General features: G+C 40.7%; 1 protein-coding gene across 1 annotated transcript in view; it reads right to left on the bottom strand.

The window, feature by feature from the left end:
• LOC122791510 (ETS translocation variant 3-like protein) overlaps positions 1 to 20,110 on the bottom strand; it is a 158,762-nt gene that overhangs the window by 20,638 nt on the left and 118,014 nt on the right. The window contains exon 3 of the mRNA XM_044059252.1: positions 1,667 to 1,844. Coding sequence (XP_043915187.1) covers positions 1,667 to 1,844 — 178 coding nt within the window. The remainder of the gene's footprint in view (positions 1 to 1,666; positions 1,845 to 20,110) is intronic.

Here is a 20,110-nt window from a genome sequence, read left to right as displayed (position 1 = left end):
ATCATGGCTGCTTAGAGCAGCGGCTGGTGAGTACAGACAGATAAGGTGAAGAAACACAGGGAAGCAGCCATTGGGGAGTTATATTCGGCAACCAGCTTCTCTAGGTTAAGCTTACTGCTGCCCAAGATGAGCAGGTAGGATTGATGATCAGATAATGTTATTTACTTTAGACAAATCCTTGTAGTAATCCCACTTAACATCAAGCAGAATAGAATGGCATCATTCCAGGCTAATAATTTAAACATTAAGAGTAAAATGTTGAGGCACTCACCATTACATCAGAATGGTTTTCCAACTGACAAGCTTCACACAGCACCCCCAATTCTAAACCTACAGAGGGTAAGTAAAAGCAACTCCAAAAGCACTTCTTCATTCAAGCCAAATTCTCTTGCTTCGATGCAGGATATATCCCCTAACCTATGTCCTTTCTGACTCCCTTCTCCTCTCTCAGGATTCACTGAAGATTGACCTGCTTTAGAAACTAATAAATCTAGGTAATTATGTATTATCGCAACCAGGTTCTAAACAACTCACTTGGCTCATTTTGTAAACATAAACAAGACTCTTATCACAAAATCAGACAACCTAAAAGCTGATCATATTATAAATTACAGAGATGTTTTGAATAAAAGCCATCTGTATCGGCTATGGAGTGCTAAATATTAAGCTGTAAATGGCGATATAATGTATGGCAGCACGTTTACTTGGGGATCCTCTGAACACGTGCACACCCCCCCCCCCCACACACACACACACACACAAACTAGTTTGCCATTTTCAGTGGGTACATAACTATCAACAAAACTTCAAATGATAATTTATATAACAAAGTATTTTTTTAACATTTAGTTTCACACCTATATTTTCTGTGTGTGTATTATTCACATTCTATCCAAAATCTTCAAACCAAATCCCCAGAGTTTATACAACAGGCGCATATTTCATGGGCTTTCATTTTCTGAAAAAGTATATGGCAGAACTGCTTATTCCCATTAAGTTTAGTTCCAAATGCCACTTGTGCATTCCTGATAAACACCACAAACAGGACAAAACTGGGGAAGTCATCTGATTCTCTACCTCACTTGGTTCATTTTGTAAACAGAAAGAAATCCTGCTTCTGTAAACAACTCAAGGCAGACATCGAAGAAAACATCATTAGATAACAGTAAAACTCTGACAGAAAAAAAATTTAATATTTCACCGGGTCTTTGTTTCAGAGGGCTGCACACATAGTGAAGGATCAAGAGTACCTGATGTCAGTTTTTAACATCATAAGGTGAAGTCACAGTCAGTCGTTCAGAACCTGGTTGCGATAATACGCAAGTACCTATATCTGTTGTACATTATACTCTGCTTGATTGTACAGTGTACTGTGATTGTTCACTAGAATATATATATATATATATATATATATATATATATATATATATATATATATATATATACACACACACACACATACACAGATATTTCTATGTAATTGGTTTGAACTATTCTGCTATTGCTTACATTTCTGTATTTTTTGTGAAATGTTTTGTGTTTCACTAGGGCTGAGCCTGACATTGGTCACTATTGATCAGTGCACTACCATGGTAAGTAAATATAAATAAATAAATAAATACATACATACATAAATACATACATACATACATAAAAGAAGACGTACCTCATTCTGTGCAGCAGCTTGTATAAGAGAACTGCGATACGAGTTGTTGGCCATGACAAGAGGGGATTGCGTGACATCCCACATTGGGTAGTTTATAAGAATTAGTTTGCTGAAGTTAAACTTGTAAGTAAACCTTTTTCCTTTAGTTTTATGTAGAATCCTTTTATTGTAATAGTACCTAAAAATATGATTGAAGAAAGACATCATTTTAGAATAAAGTATAGCTAAAAAGATACCATTTCAGAAAGCCTAAAGATAAAAAATATTCACTTAACAAAAAAGGGCTTTTTTATTAGAATTGCTTACGCCAGATGAAGTGAATCGTATTCTACCAAAGTTTAGCAAAAATAGCCATGTTAAATCAAATTAACTCTGTGCAAATATAAATACACCATTAGTTTTACTATATTATAAAACATACTTACAGATATTTAGACTAAGTAAAGGTGTTCCAAAATATCAAAGGCCAACTCAGTACACTTATAAATACCACACCAGTGCGTTAGTTACAACATGACCATTTTGAGGAAAACTTTTTACCTGAACATTTCATCGGTTAGAATAATATTTAAAGGTCATGTGCATTTTTTTATCAAACGCCTGCTCACTTGCATGCAGTTGGCATGCATCAGTATGCATGGAAAGTGGAAATGCTCCTGATGAATAACATTTTTAACAGTCTTACATTGATTACAACATGCAGGCATTTCATAATTACAGGACAACAACGGGATTCTGTTATTAAATACTCAACTTCTCTGTCCTTTTTCTCCTTCTTTACTGTCCCTGCTATGAATAAACAACAATCATCATCATCTTCCAGCTGTTCCCGTTAGGGGTCGCCACAGCAGATCATCTGTTTCCTTTCTTCCTGTCCTCTGCATCTTGTTCTGTCACACCAACCACCTGCATGTCCTCTCTCACCACATCCATAAACCTTACCTTAGGCCTTCCTCTTTTCCTCTTACCTGGCAGCTCCATCCTTAGCATCCCTTTCCCAATATACCCAGCATCCCTCCTCAGCACATGTCCAAACCAACGCAATCTCACCTCTCTTGCTTTGTCTCCAAACTGTCCAACCTGAGCTGACCCTCTAATATCCTGATTCTTAATCCTGTCCATCCTCATCACACCCAGTGCAAATCTTAACATCTTTAACTCTGCCACGTCCAGCACTGACTCCTGCCTTTTTGTCAATGTCACTGCCTCCAACCCATATAACATAGCTGGTATCACTACCCTCTTGTAGACCTTCCCTTTTCACTCATACTGGTACTTGTCTGTCACAAATCACTCCTAACACTCTTATTCACCCAGTCCATCCTGCATGTACTCTCTTCTTCACCTCTCTTCCACACTCACCGTTACTCTGAACTATTGATCCCAAGTACTTAAACTCATCCACCTTTACTACCTCTACTCCCTGCATCCTCACCTTTCCTCTATCCTCCCTGTCATTCAAACACATATATTCTGTCTTAGTCCTGCTGACCTTCATTCCTCTTCTCTCTAGAGCATATCTCCACCTCTCTAAGGTCTCCTCCACCTGTTCCCTACTCTCACTACAGATCACAATGTCATCTGCAAACATCATTGTCCACTGGGACTCCTGTCTGATCTCGTCTGTCAAGCTGTCCATCACCATTGCAAATAAGAAAGGGCTCAGAGCTGAGTCTTGATGTAATCCCACCTCCACCTTAAATGCATTTGTCACTCCTACCGCAGACCTCACCGCTGTCACACTACCCTCGTACATATCCTGTACCACTCTTACATACTTCTCTGACACTCCTAACTTCCTCATACAATACCACAACTCCTCTCTAGTCACCCTGTCATATGCTTTCTCTAAGTCTACAAAAACACAATGCAACTCCTTCTGACCTTCTCTGTACTTCTCCATCAACACACTCAGAGCAAACATCACATCTGTAGTGCTCTTTCCCGGCATGAAACCATACTGCTGATCACTAATCATCATGTCCCTTCTTAACCTAGCTTCCACTACTCTTTCCCATAACTTCATGCTGTGACTGATCAGTTTAATCCCTCTGTGGTTACTACAGCTCTGCACATCACCCTTATTCTTAAAAATCGATACCAAAACACTTTTTCTCAATTTCTCAGGCATCCTCTCACTTTCCAAAATTTCATTAAAGAATTTGGTTAAAAACTCCACTGCCATTTCACCTAAACACCTCCATGCTTCCACAGGTATGTCATCTGGACCAACAGCCTTTCCATTCTTCATCCTCTTCATAGCTATCCTTACTTACTCCTTGCTAATCCATTGCACTTCATAATTCACTATCCCCACTTCATCCAACCTTCTCTCCCTCTCATTCTCTTCATTCATCAACCCCTCAAAGGACTCTTTCCATCTCCTCAACACACTCTCCTCGCTTGTGAGTATGTTTCCCTCATTATCCTTTATCACTTTTACCAGCTGCACATCTTTCCTAGCTCGGTCCCTCTGTCTAGCCAATCGGTACAGGTCCTTTTCTCCCTCCTTCGTGTCCAACCTTTCATACAACTCTTCATATGCCTTATCCTTAGCCTTCGCCACCTCTCTTTTTGTCATGCACCTCATCTCCTTATACTCCTGTCTACTTTCTTCATCTCTCTGACAATCCCACTTCTTCTTTGCCAACCTCGTTTTCTGTATACTCCCCTGTACTTCCTCCTTCCACCACCATGTCTCTGTCCAGATGTCATACCAAACACCTTTCTAGCCATCTCCCTTACTAGCTCTGCTGTAGTTACCCAGCTATTTGGTAACCCTTCACTGCCACCCAGTGCCTGTCTTAACTCTTCCCCGAACTCCACCTCACAATTACCCTTTTTCAATTTCCACCATTTGATCCTTGCTGCTGCCCTCACACTCCTCCTCCTCTTCTTGATCACCAACGTCATCCTACAAACCACCATCCTATGCTGCCTAACTACACTTTCCCCGGCCACCACTTTACAGTCTCCAATCTCCTTCAGACTGGCCCTCCTACATAAGATATAATTCACCTGTGTGCATCTTCCTCCACTCTTGTATGTCACCCTATGCTCCTCCTTCTTGTTAAAATATGTATTCACCAATAAACAACAATACAGCATTTAAAACATTTTAACTCAACTGTTTCTCTCCACTAGAACAATACCTTACTGTACTGTGGTAGTTTTACTTTCAAAAAAAACTTTTATCCCACCCTGAAAAAGCTTGCTGCAGTCTCCAATTCACTGATGTCATCAAGGCTACTGAATACAGATAGTTTTCTGGCCAATTCCCTCCCCAAACTGACATCACCACACCCATCCTAAAAACCCACCCATACTGTGATGTCACAGCTCGCTGGTCCTTCCTCTACCCATACAGAAAGTATAGGCTAGAAGAAGGAAACAGTACATGAGTCAAGTCTCCTGCTGTGAGCTGTCAATCACAGCAAGTAACAGCTCAAATTACCCTTAGCAGCTTGATAGCTAGGGAAGTTAGGTATGAAGGGGGACGGGAGATGAGTCAAAGTAGTACAATTCAGACTTCACAAAAGACTGCGGTTTACAATTCTAAAAAGAAGCAACAGTAAAAAGCACTTTGAAAGTCTGTTCTGTGGCCCTTGTACTGTTTCTGTTTTAAGTAGTCATTGAACAGCATGAAATGTTACTTAAAACTAATTGAAAGACAGCATTGTATGCATGTAAAATCAATGCAGTGACATGAGTTTTAGAAAGAAAGAGGCCTGTGTGATGTAAAGCCTGGAAACACTACCATAAAAATAAAACTCCCTCCTCCCTGAATGATTTTAAACTACTTTGTAACAAAGTAAAGAAACTTATCATGTCCAACTGTAAATCCAACTTCTCTGTACTTCAGAACAACCACAAGACAAACCCAAGCAAATTCTGAAATGGTATCACCATCCTCCTCAATCCTGGCAAAAAAGACAATCCCTGCCCTGACCCAAATGCCTCCAACCTAGCCTTAGCCACCCAATTTAATTCCTTCTTCATTGAGACCATAGCCAACCTAACAACATCCTTCACTAACTATGTACCACCACCACCCTTTCCTTTCTCTGCCTCCACTAGCACTACCAGCTCTCATCTCCCCCTTATCTGTCAAACCCACCCCCACCTCTCATAAAAGCAGCTCCTTTCTAACCTGAGACCTTTCGCTCTAACACCCCAGACAACCTTCTTTCCTACTTTCTATTTTCTGAAGCCACCGCTCTCCGTATCTCAATTGTTATAAATCATTCCTTCCAAGAAAGCTATGTACCCCAACTCTGGAAAAAGGCCGTTATCATTCCCATTCATAAAGGGGGCAACAACACCAATATTCCCAATTTCCGTCCTATTCCCATCTTATCCCCATCGCAAAAATACTAGAAAAATGCATTCACCTACAACTATTATCCTACCTAATAGATAACCATCTGCTTACCCCCACACAACATGGTTTCAGACCTGGCCAAAGTACTACCATCACTCTCCTCTCCTTCCTGGAAACCATCCATAAATCTCACAGCTCCGGTCATCTAGTGTCAACCCTCCTCTTGAACTTATCCAAGGCCTTTGATACTATCTCTCACAACGTTCTTCTATCCAAACACTCTAACCTTAACCTATCTGTCTATACTATCAGCTGGTTCACTAGTTACCTCTCAGACAGACAACAAGCAGTCAAATGGAAAAAATCCACCTCCTTCTTCCTTAAGACTCCTACAGGTGTGCCCCAGGGTTCTATATTAGGTCCCTTACTGTTTAACGTTTTCATCAATGACTTCCACCAGTCCATCCCCAATGCTAAATTAATCCAATACTCAGATGACTCTACAATCATTTGTTCTGCCACCTCCACTTCCTTGCTCCAAAAATTAACTCAAGAGGCCTTCTCTTCCACCAAGCACTGGATGTTAGATAACCATCTAGTACTCAACGCAACTAAAACTAAATTTATGTTATTTCCTCCCTCTAAAAACATTACTATAGACAAGAACTCTTTCTCTATTACCAGCCAAAACAATACCCCACTTGAGATAGTACCCCATGCCAAACTTTTAGGAGTCCTCATCGATAAACAGTTTAAATTTGATACCCCCATACAAAACATTATCAAGAAAACCCACCAGAAACTTGGTATGCTTTACCGCCACAATCGCTACTTTACTCCCTCCACTAAGTTTGTTCTCTCGACTACATACCTCATTCCCTCCCTCCTATATGGTGCCCCACTTCTTACTAACCTACAAACTTCCATAAAGTCAAAACTCGCTTCCTGCTACAATAAAATTTCCAAGTTTGCTACAGGCTACAAATCCTCCACCCACCACTGTAATGCCCTTCACAAACTAAATTGGCTAGAGCTCCCCAATTACGTTACCTATACTCAACTCACCCAAGCTCACAAGCTTAACTTCCGTCCATCTCTCTGACCCTCTCTTGCCTTTTCTCTCAAAATGCATTTACCTGATAGAATTCTGAGATCTAATAACCAGAATCTAATTGAACTTCACAAACCTGCTTGTCCACCAGGCAAACAACTTCTATCCTTCTCTCTAGTACGTCTTTGGAACTCCCTGCCACTTCTAATCCGCACCACCCATAACCACTCCACCTTTAAATCCCTGCTACATTCCCATCTTGTATCCCTCTGGGAATGCTCCTGTTCTTACCCTGCTTAACTCCCTTCAGCATTATACCCTCTTTCCCACTTTGTCTCCCTCGGTCCTTTCATACCGTCCTACTAATCTACCTCAACTCTTGCCATCCTCTCTTCCTTCATCTTTACATTCCACACTCTACATCTCTGTACTATTCTCTCTCTTCTTCCCCAAACCTTATTCCTGCTCTCCCCATAACTCTCATATTATACATTTGCATATCTCCTCCACCCCTACAGTTATATTCCCACCATATAAACAAACACGTTTGTAAATATTTGTAAATATCTGTACTCTACTCTTCTCTACTGTTCTCAGCTTTTCCCTAACCTGCACAAGTCTGAATCACATCTTCTTGATTCCTGCTATAACAAAATAGCAACATTTGCTGCTAATATACCCAACAGGACCCATCATTGCCTTGCTCTTCAAAAACTACACTGGCTTGAATTTCCCAATCTGTTATTGGTTCCTCAGCTAACCACTGCCCACTCCATTATCCACAAACCTGAAAAATGCCCTGCACTCTCCACCCTAGTACAACTAAATACCAACCCCAGGAGCCTTAGATCATCTAGTAAACTTATTCTCAGGTTTACAAAGTTCTATAATTACTTTGGTGACTCTCTCTTCTCCTTCAAAGTAACCAAACAGTGGAACCTATTACCCCAGAATATCTTAAAAAACACAGATCATCATAGCTTCAAAAAACTCCTAAAGGAATACCTTACTCAACAATGGCTATGCTCCTGTAATACTCCTGGCTAGTTTCTCATGCCTTCAATCAAATGTTTTCTATTTTGCTATCTTCTTGTCTTACTTCTACCAAATGAAAATACCACAATGTTTTTTAGTTATATAGCTAATGAGTTTCATATTACTGTCTGTAATAAGGATTAAGAAATGTAATAGGTTCATAGGTTCATAGGTAGGTACTAGGCTATTGGCCCTAGGGCCTATACAAGCCTAGCCAAAAAGGTACCCTGGCTTTCACCACCCAAGAAAATTATTTTCCTGTGCCCCTGTCAAGCCGAACCACAGAAGTGACCCCGTGGTGAATTTCCTATTACCCATCCAATCATTAAGATTTTTCTTGAAGAGTGCTAATGAGGAGCTCTGTTTGACATAGATATGTAGTCTGTTCCAGAGTACGGGAAGTCTCTGGGACAGGAATCTATCCCTCCAGCATGTTCTGTTTATTGTAGTGACAAGGTTTAGGTCCCTAGAGCATGTAGCTTGGAGGAATTGGGATTTCTTTAAGTGGAGCATGTCCAACAGCTCTGGGTTTGACATAGCTTTGTATGTTAGGCAGAGATCGCCTCTGAATAGGTGATATGCGGCGGAGTAAAGCTGGAGTTTTTTGAGACAGTCTGCATAAGGCATCTGTTTAAGGCCAGTAATTCTCTTTGTGAGGTATTTTTGCGGCCTTTCCAGTTGTTGTAGATGTCTTGTGAGGTACATACCAAAAGGGGCGTTGTACTCTATAATGGGTCCAATGAGTGATGAGTAGAGGGGAACAATCACCTCTTTTTTTCTGGATGAGAAAACTTTTGTGATGAGGTGTGCCATGTAGAAGGATTTACTGACCACTGTGGCGATATGATTATCAAAGGAGAGACTACTCTCCACCTGTGTCCCAAAGTCTCTTATCACACTTTCGGTGGTAAGTAGACTACCGCCTATGTGGTAGTTCATGGGTACAGAGTTTTTACCAAAGGGGATGACAATGCACTTTTTGGCATTGAGCTTGAGACCATGTATTTGACACCAGGCATCTGTCTCAGTGAGGCCCTTTTGTAGGATGTCTACATCGTTAGGAGTTTTGATTATGGCTCATACTTTGCAGTCATCTGCGAATTTAGTTAGCCAAAGGTAAGTAGACTACCGCCTATGTGGTAGTTCATGGGTACAGAGTTTTTACCAAAGGGGATGACAATGCACTTTTTGGCATTGAGCTTGAGACCATGTATTTGACACCAGGCATCTGTCTCAGTGAGGCCCTTTTGTAGGATGTCTACATCGTTAGGAGTTTTGATTATGGCTCATACTTTGCAGTCATCTGCGAATTTAGTTAGCCAAAGACATTCTGTGTTAGCCTGTACTTCAGAGAAGTAGATACCAAACAGGAGAGGACCCAGGACTGAACCCTGTGGTACTCCACTTGTCACTGGTCTGAAGTCTGATTTGGAGTCTGCTACTTTCACAGTGTGTGTTCTGTCAGTAAGCCAGTTGGCAACCCATCTTGTGACATAGGGATTTATACCTAGTTTAGTGAGTTTATCTATAATTCCAGAGTGGGGGATGGTGTTGAATGCCTTGGCGAGATCTAGATAGGCTGTGTGAACCACCTTACCCTCATCTATGGCTTTCGTGACTACTTCAAAGAAGTCCATCAGGTTTAGGTGACATGATCTGCCTTTTACAAACCCAAACTGTGTGGGGTCCAGAGTTTGGCGATCTCCAATGTCTTTGTTTATGAGTTCCATGATGATACGTTCCATGGCCTTGCAGACAAGGCTTGTCAGGCTAATGGGGCAGTAGTTCCCAGGGTCTGTTGTGGCCTCCCCTTTGTAGAGTGGGATAACTGTCGCAGTGCGCCATTCAATGGGCACAAAGCCTGAGGTGAGGCTATGATTGAACATGGTACTTAGGTGGGGTGCCAGTTCATTCTGTAGTTCATTTAGAAGGCAGCCTGGGATGTTGTCAGGTCCCATGGATGCTGTGTTCTTGGCTTTGGAGAGTGATGCTTTCACCTGTGCAGCTGTGATTACAGGAACTTTGCATTCTTCCAGTATAAAGATGGGCCCTTTAGGGGGTGAGAGGTGGGTAAAGTTAGCACTGAACCTATCTGCCAGGATGTTAGCAATATCAAGTTGATTTTGTATATTTAGTGTCATTGTGCTGTAGGGTGGCCACGGTGCAGTGGTTAGCATTGTCACCTCACAGCAAGAGGTTCTCCGGTTCGATCCTCAGCTGGGTGCCTTCTGGGTGGAGTCTGCATGTCCTCCCTGTGGTCGAGTGGGTTTCCTCCGGGTGCTCCGGTTTCCTCCCACATCCCAAAGACATGCAGTAGGTGGATTGGACACTCTAAATTGGCCCTAGGTGTGTGTGTGTGTGTGTGTGTGTGTGTGTGTGTGTGTGTGTGTGTGTGTGTGTGTGTGTGTGCCTTCTGTGGAAGGTTGGGCGCTGGGCTGGCAACTCGACATTGCAAAACTCCACTGCCAATCATGAGCGGACAGGTGATCCGCTGTGGCAACCCCTAACCGGGAAAAAGCCGAAAGAAGAAGAAGTGTCATTGTGCTGTAACTCAGAGCAGATCTGAGTGTTGCCATTGACATTCTTGACATAGCTATAGAATGCTTTGTGGTTGTCTTTAGAATCAGTGGCAATTTTGTTTTCATTACTAGCTTTGGATGATTTTATGAGGGTTCTCAGCTTCTTACTGAGGTTGACCAGGGAGTTCCTCCAATTGTGGGATTTTACTCTTTTTTGCAACAGTTTCTTTCTTCTGTTGTAGAGTTTGTTTATGGCAGAAGACCACCAGATTGGCTTCCTTTTTTTGGAGGATAGCATCTTGGTTCTGTTAGGGATAGCACAATCCATGCACTCATGTAAGTGCTTATAAAGGGCATTTGTGTAGGATTCAGCAGTCGTACCTCTATTGTCCATCTGCATGGGTGTTGTGAAGTTTGCCACTTCTGTCTTAAGAAGCATGAAGTTGGCTTTGGAGAAATGTTTTACGGTTGTTTTCCTAATGGGGGGTGGGAGCGGGATGTGGATGTCTAGGGTGATTTGCTTGTGGTCGGATCTGACCAATGAGGAGCTGACCTCTGGTGTGGAACACCGGTCACCCATGTTGGTGATGACCAGGTCTAGGATATTGCTGCCCCTGGTGGGGGTGTGGATAAGTTGATCCAAGGCGTTGGAATTGATGATTTCCAGAAAACGTTGAGCAAAAGAGTTGGTACATGAGTAGTTTTCCCAGTTAATGGTAGGGTAGTTGAAATCACCCATTATTAGAGTGTTGGGTTGTACCTTAATATTTTCCAGTGTATCAAGAAAAGAGGAGTGGGAATCCTGTGGCATGGTTGGGGGTATGTAGCAAGCTACAATCTGGATTGCGGTTTTGCCCAGAGTTAGTTGAACTTGGATAATCTCGGATGCATTATGCTGAGCAACTAGCTTGGAGGTGTACATATCCTTAATGAATATGGACACGCCTCCACCTTTAGTGTTTCAGTCCGGGTTTGGTGGCTGAAAGGTGTGGTATGAATTATAGCGTGATAATGCAGGGGTGCTCTCTGGAGCTTTGAACAAGGCCTCTGTCACTGCACAGATGTTAATGTTCTCCATTTTAAGGAGTGCCTCAAGTGAGTGCATTTTGAGATTTAGACTTCTAGCATTGAGTAGCATTGCCCTCAGATTTTGCTTGCTTGTACCTGTTACGGTGGTGAATTTGTCATTTGAACCTTGCCTAAAAAAGGCACTATAGGGGTAGCAAGAGCATTTGCCAGTATCCGGAATCCCAAGGGTGACAGGTGCAGGCCATCTCTGGCAAAGCAGCGTGGTCTGTCGATCATGTCATCCCAGGAAGACAGATACTGCATTCCCTTAGAATGACACCAGAAGCTTAGCCAATTGTTAAAGTCAATCATTTTGTCCTTGTACCATTCTGGGTGATGGCTAGGGTCATACCTACCTGGGCTACAAGATCGGAGTGCTCCTCCATGTCTCTTTTCATGTAGTCCAGGGAGGTACGTCTCAGGTCATTCACACCAACATGGACAATGACAGAGTCATATTTGTACTTGTTGTGGAGTGACCTGAGTGTGTGCATTATGTGGCGGATCCTGGCACCTGACAGGCAGCTGACAGTAACTTTTTCCTTGTTTAGCCTGGTGAGTGGAACATCAGTGTGCCTGACTATAGAATCACCAATGACTAGAGTGTTGGGTACGGTATTCCTTATGGGCTGTAGTTGAGTGGCACACTGAGTATGTGGGCTATGTGTCATTCGGGTTGTGTTGGGGGGTGGAGGTTGCTTGCATTTCTGCTTTGGAGGTCTCTGTTGTTTGGGCAGATTTGTACTGAGAGCCCCTGCAAATGTAGGTGTGTGTTTTGTGCTTCTGTGTGTGTGTTTTGGTGGTGTAGGTTTTGAGGGACTATGTGATGAATGTGGTGCGGTGCAAGTGTTTACCTTCTCCTCTTGACTGTCTAGGCCAGTCTTTGCTGAAGAAAGCTTTGCTTCCAGTTTGGCTATATAAGTGCATCTCTCACAGGTCGTAGTGTTGGGTGGTAGGAGGAGAGGGTTGTCTGTGTACATGAGGCAATTGCTGCATTGTCCCAAGATGCCCAGATTCATCAGGTAGACAGGAGAAAACACCAGGAGCTGACCTTTAGACATGCCTGAATATGTGCTTATTTATTAAATACTAAAAACTGTTTTCCTCTAGACAAGTGAGGAAAGTTGAATGCTGTAGTAATTTTTAACTTGTTTAGTGTTTACAATGACTTCTGAACAAGTGCTGAGCTCAAAGAAACAGATGAGTGCTAAAACTAAAAAGTTGGCTAGTTGCAAGTGAAATTTTGAAAAACAGACTTTATGGCGCCAGGAATAGTTTAACCCCAGTTAAGTGGGGGGGGGGGGCTTAGGAGCTCATAAACAATCCTGGACACAGCAAATCCGTATCTGGACAAGACCTGCCACAGAAAAGGTGGGAAGAAGGCTTAATTTTTTTTTCCAGTAAAGTGGAAATGGAGAAAGCTGGAACAGAAGTTAATTCAACATTAAGAATCTGAGTGGGTTGGCCTTCACAAATGTTCTCTATTAGATTGAGTGAACTAATGATACTAGACTGGGAGGAGTGTCACAGATCAAATATACAGTATGGGTGGGCAACTACAAAGCCACCAAGTAAGCTCTTACCTGTTCTTTCGTGAATCTCACAGACTACTGATATACCTCTGATCTTTCCCATGCCTGACTCACCTACTTACCTTCAGTTATCAGTATTGCTGATAGTTTATTCTCCACTCCCTCCTTCACTTGTCTCTACCTGCTCCGTTCGCCCTGCGGGCTCACTCCACTCCCCTCCCTACCCCCAAATCTTACCCACCCCCAGGTGTCCTACTCTTATACCAGCTAACCACACCCTCTTCCTCTCGCACTAATCTTATCCCCTCCCATTGCTAATTACCATCTTTCTTCCTTACTTTCAATTACCTCTACCAATTTCTCCTACCACACCCTACACCTATTTTCCTTCCACACTTAGCATACCTCCAAACCAGTAACTACAACCTAACAACTTACCCTCCCAGATGCATTTGCCACCCTACTCAACCCTCTTATAGAGGCTACTCATACTCATACTTCTACCACCCCTAACTTTAACTTACCTGCTAACCTCCTACGAACACCCAATATATCCACAAACTCTCCAACCCAACACACTATCTACCTTTCCTACTCTACCTACTCTCAATTACCATATTAATATAACATCCATTCCTAGCTATCTACCAGCAAAATTCCATAGGATTACCCACATTAGATATGACTCTCCCAAGCCAAGAAAATCTCTCACTCTATATACTAAATTCCCAGATCTTAGACTTCAATCTCTACGACTCTTATTGAAAGATGGTGACATTCATCCCAACCCAGGCCCTATTACTACTACTACTACTACACAACTCCATAACCCCAACCTCCATCCTATCCACTCCTTTACTAAACCACTTAACTCACTGCTATTAGCTCAGCTCAACATACGTAGCATTAATAATAAAATTACACAACTCCACGCTCTTCTAGATGTCTACTCCTTTGACATTCTTTGTTTAACAAAAACTTGGTTAAAACCTTCAACTAAAGACAATGAAATCATCCCACCTGGTTATAATATTTTGCGACTTGACTGTACATCAAAAAGGGTGGCGGTGTAGCAATCCTTTTTAAATCCAGCCTACAGATTACTACCTACAACTTATTACCACCTCAAGTCTCCAACGCTGAAATTCTTATTACCAAGATCCAACTTAACAAAGTCAAATCCATTTTTATTATCTGTACCTATTTCCCTCCTGGTAATAATATTGCAACAATAGAAAATATCCTATGTTGCCTATCTCATAATTTACCTCAAGAAACCATCATCCTAGGTGATTTTAACATTGATTGGAAATGTTTTAGCAGTTTAAACCCTACAAGCCATATAAACCTTTTTAGTTTTTCACAAACCATTACCACCACTACCAGGATACTCAAGCCTAATAATAAAGAAAGTATCTTAGACTGGATACTCACAAATAGACATCTCCAGACATATGAATCTGGTACCCTCCCAGATAATGTAAGTGACCATTCACTAACCTACATCATCAGGCATAAAACCAACCTACCCAACCCAACCATATCTAGAACAATTAGAACCAAGAAAAACTTTAACCCCGATCTCTTCCAAAGGGAACTCAGAACATGCAACTGGTCTCCCTTAAAATACCTCCCACTGGAGGAAGCTGTTAATTACTTTAACTCTAACTTCTTATCCATACTAGACCACCATGCCCCAACCCGCTCTATAAGAATGAGGACTAAATCTGCCCCATGGCTTTCAAAAGAAACCAGGCAAAAAATCAAACTCAGAAATAAATACTGGAACAAATCAAGATCAACTAAAAGCCCAGTCGATCAACAAAACTTCAGACAACTAAGAAACGAAACTAAAAAGCAGTGCAGTCTGACAAAACAAACTACTACTTATAATTCCAACAGACCCACCATAATCAACCACAAAAGTTCTGGGCAAGTATTAATCAATTATTACACCCAGGTCAATCTATCACACCAAACCCACAAGGCACAGACCAAGAGAATCCTAAACAGACTGCTAATACCATTAATACCTACTTCACTGAGGCCATTCAAAATCTTACTAATCAGCTATCTACTCAGGACATACCTATATCCAACTATATCATTAACCCACCCCCTCCTTTTCTCTTTCAACCAGTACCAACTACATACATTCTAGCCCTCATCCAAAAGCTCAAACCATGTACTCCTTCAGCTGACAGGATTCCCGCTGAATACTTATAAAAGGCAACCAAATCTAATGCATACCCCATTTCCATTCTTATTAATAGAACTATCAGTGAAGAACACATCCCAAGCATATGGAAGGTCTCCCATATTATTCCCCTTCATAAGGGAGGTAACTCCACTGAACTCTCCAACTACTGTCCCATTGTCCTTCTGTCTCCCATAGCTAAGATCATGGAAAAATGCATCCATAAACAATTGCTAGACCGCCTAATCCAATATAACTTACTTTCCAACCCACAACATGGTTTCAGACCCTCACACAGCACTACTACTGCCCTTTCAGACCCTCACACAGCACTACTACTGCCCTTTCAGACCCTCACACAGCACTACTACTGCCCTTTCAGACCCTCACACAGCACTACTACTGCCCTTTCAGACCCTCACACAGCACTACTACTGCCCTTTCAGACCCTCACACAGCACTACTACCGCCCTTCTTTCCTTCACTCACTGTAGCAACAAAAATCGTAACCTTAATAGACTTTCCTCTGCACTGCTTATTGATCTATCTAAGGCGTTTGATATGGTAAATCACAAAATACTTATAAATATCCACAAATCTCTGTCACTAGATGCATCTGCCATAAAATGGTTCCAGTCATATCTAGAAAACAGACAACAGGCCGTGCTTTGGCATAATATTCTATCTACCCATCTACCCATTAACATAGGGGTCCCCCAAGGGTCCATATTAGGACCCCTCCTATTTTCTATATTTATCAACAACCTTCACCTAGCAATCTCCCAAGCTACATGCATACAATATGCAGATGATTTGACACTTATATGTTCAGCCACATCCATATCTGAGCTTTACTCCCTCACCCAAAAGGTCTTTAACACAGTTGAACTATGGTTTATTCAATGCTGTCTCCTACTAAACCCCAAAAAAACTAAACTCCTCCTTTTCACTCCTACTAGTAAGTCCCCCCCAATAAACCTCACAGTAACATCCAATAACAGCACTCTTATATCCCCAGACTCAACTACCAAACTACTTGGTATCACCATAGATAACAACCTTAACTTTGAGACCCACATTAATAATACCTTAAAATCTGTTAACAGAAAACTGGGCTCTCTCTACAGAATCAAACCCTTTCTCTCTCCTGAAGCAAGAATCACTATTGCTCATACTCACCTAATTTCTACTCTCCTCTATGCCTCACCCATATACACTAACCTCTCTAAAATCAACCTTAATAAAATGGAAAGTGCCTACAATAGCATAGCCAGATTTGCCACAGGAAACCCTTTCAGAACCCACCACTGTATTAACCTAAAGCAACTAGGATGGCTTGAATTACAAAATCAGCTTAAATTCCACCAACTTACCATTGCCCACAAAACCCTTTACCATCCTACTAATACCCCTATACTATCTACCCTCATTGTCCCCTACAACAATCTTAAGACCTTACGTTCATCACAAAGACTGCTGGTAAATATGTGTAAATCTCACAACAGGGATGGAGACTCTCTTTACTGTAATACTGCTGGAAAATCCTGGAACCTTCTTCCTACTGAACTTTCCTCTGTTCCCTCAATATCACTCTTCAAAAACAAACTGAAACTTTTTCTCAGAACACAGTGGTTATGCCCTTGTACTAAACCTTACTGATCTATTACCTTTCTTCCTTGGACCTACCTACTCCTCTTTTTCTATATTCTTGTTCCTTTTCTTAGTAACAACAAACTTATTCCTTTCTAGATCTTTACTTATTTATCTCCTCATAACATATTTAATTAAACCTGTTTTTAACACATATTCTGAATATTGCAGCTCATACTTTTGTTGTCCTTCTTTATGCCAACCCGCTTACTAATAACTTACCTAACTCAGCTGCTATCCTTTACATGTTATATTGCAACTACATCTGTATTATGTTAAGTGTTTTACTTAGCACTACACTAAGAACAAACGACCACTGAGATTATTCCTGGTCTTTTTTTCTAGCAATGTTTAACATGAAATTAATCTTGTATATGTTGTTATATGCGTGCTTCCTCAGAGCTTATCTCCCTGGAACTCTGAGATTATTCCTAGTCTTTAACATGAAATTAATCTTTGTATATGTGATTATATTCGTGCTTCCGCAGAGTTTATCTCCGTGGAACTCTGAGATTATTCCTGGTCTTTAACATGAAATTAATCTTTGTATATGTGATTATATTCGTGCTTCCGCAGAGTTTATCTCCATGGAACTCTGAGATTATTCCTGGTCTTTAACATGAAATTAATCTTTGTATATGTTGTTATATTCGTGCTTCCTCAGAGCTTATCTCCCTGGAACTCTGAGATTATTCCTGGTCTTTAACATGAAATTAATCTTTGTATATGTGATTATATTCGTGCTTCCGCAGAGCTTATCTCCCTGGAACTCAGATTATTCCTGGTCTTTAACATGAAATTAATCTTTGTATATGTGATTATATTTTTGTGCTTCCTCTGAGCTTTTTTCCCTGGGCCTCTACTGAAAATGGACATGTATCCAGTTAGACTAGCCCGGTCAACAAATGTAAAATAAAATAAAAAATAAATAAATTATCAAAAATGCACAAAAAAGTTCGGATAGAGCACTCACAAACAGAAAATACAACTCTCAGTATGAAAAAGCAGTTTACAGTTAAGTAATGTTAAAACAGTATAAAACAGTAATGTTTTCTGTTTTACATTCACCTTTTTGTAAATTGTAATTGCTGGCAACTGTCAAACGTTTTGTATATTGTTTGTAAATCTTTTAGTAATTTTTGTAATATTTTTGTACTATTGTTATGGAGCTTATCTCCCTCGGTCTCCACTGAAAACAGGCTACTTGCCCAGCTGGACTCTACCCAGTTAACAAATGTAAAATAAATAAATAAATAAATAATAAATAAATATGTACTAACAACCTTTCCCACATTTTAATTTTCTTAAAAAAATCTTTTTTTTTAAATGTATTATAACAACGTATTATTCATTTGTTATTGATTTTTTTTTAATTGCATAAGGTCCTACATCTGTTTAATGACTTAAATCTAGAGTTTGTCTGTATTCTACTACTGTGTTACTCATTTGTCATGCATTTTCATATTTGTATAATTTTTGATGGAGCTTTTCTCCCTGGGACTCGATTGAAAGCGGGCTGTTCTTGGCCCAATGGGCTATCCAGGTAAACAAACTGTAAAATAAATAAATAAATAAATGCATAAATAAATACATAAATAAATAAATAAATAAAATAATTTTTTACAGACAAGCACTGCATTGTAGGATATCTAGAGGCAGACTAAACAATCAGAATTACTTCAAGATGTCAGATCCCATGTGGTCAGACTCAGAAATTACATATAAAATATTTAAAAAACTGTAAATAGTCCCAGAGTGGTGTTACAATGTAGAAAACATCAAATCATGATGAAATAAACATGTTTTTGACTCTGTGGGTGCAGTTCTCCTTTAAATCATTCATTGGATAAGGGCTAATTAGGGGTAACTGCAAGGAATAAACAGTCATAAAGTAATTATGCAACACCAACCTGTTAAATGAACAGTTTGGCAAAACCAGTAATTACTACAGACTGTCTGACATTTAGGGTGCTTTCATCAACCAACCTCTTAAGTGTAGTGACCTGGTCAGATTATAAAAGGATTTGTACCACATTCCTTGGTGTTACTAAATATAAAGTGTGTTTTTTACTTCATACTCCCCCGTCTTACCATTTATGTTATTTCTCCATTTTTTGACTTGTTGGCTTCTTTTAAATAGTAATAAACTGCTCTAAAAACATATTTTTATGTACCAAGTTGTTAAAACTTGTAACCCTTGCTGGTCTATAGTCAAGCAGCACCTGTAAATATACTAAAACACATTTTCATATATACATCACATGAACAAATTCAAACCAGTAGAAGCACATCTAGTGTTATAAATGTATCTGTTACAGATTCAGCTTCATTGCTTTTTTTGCCATTTATATAACTGCATAATAAAATCTCTTGTGTGTTTAGTGCAACTTTCAACAAACTTCAGACAAGGTTTTAAGTTTCTTTCCAAAAAAATGGATATGAACTGTGTCACCCCCCCAGAGACTGAATGTTATAATTAAAACTAAAAATACTGGGCCTTGCTATGATTGCCAGTTTTGTGACTATATAAATAAGAACAATGTTTTTGTACACCCTAATACTAGTAAGACATTTCATTTTTATGTGTGCCACTTGTAAAACAAATAATGTGGCTTACTTAGCCACCAGTGAAAAATGTACTTCAGGAAAAACCAACAGGATGTTAAAAGAAAGGATAGCCCAACACCAATCTGATATAAGTAGGGCAGTGGAGAGTAATAATCTTCTTCTTTCAGCTTTTCCCGGTTAGGGGTCGCCACAGCGGATCACCTGTCTGCTCATGATTGGCAGTGGAGTCTTACAGTGTCGAGTTTCCAGTCCGGCGACCAACCTTCCACAGAAGACACACACACACACACACACACACACACACACACACACACACACACACACACACACACACTCACACCTAGGGCCAATTTAGAGTGTCCAATCCACCTGCAGCATGTCTTTGGGATGTGGGAGGAAACCGGAGCACCCAGAGGAAACCCCTGCGACCACAGGGAGGACATGCAGACTCTGCACAGAAGGCACCCCAGCCAAGGATCGAACCGGAAAACCTCTTGCTGTAA

This window comes from Protopterus annectens, chromosome 17.part0, assembly GCF_019279795.1.
Source record: "Protopterus annectens isolate FY-2018-M chromosome 17.part0, PAN1.0, whole genome shotgun sequence".
Taxonomy (NCBI): Eukaryota; Metazoa; Chordata; order Ceratodontiformes; family Protopteridae; genus Protopterus; species Protopterus annectens.
Note: the sequence above shows the minus strand (reverse complement) of the source record. Positions and strands in the feature narration are given on the sequence as shown.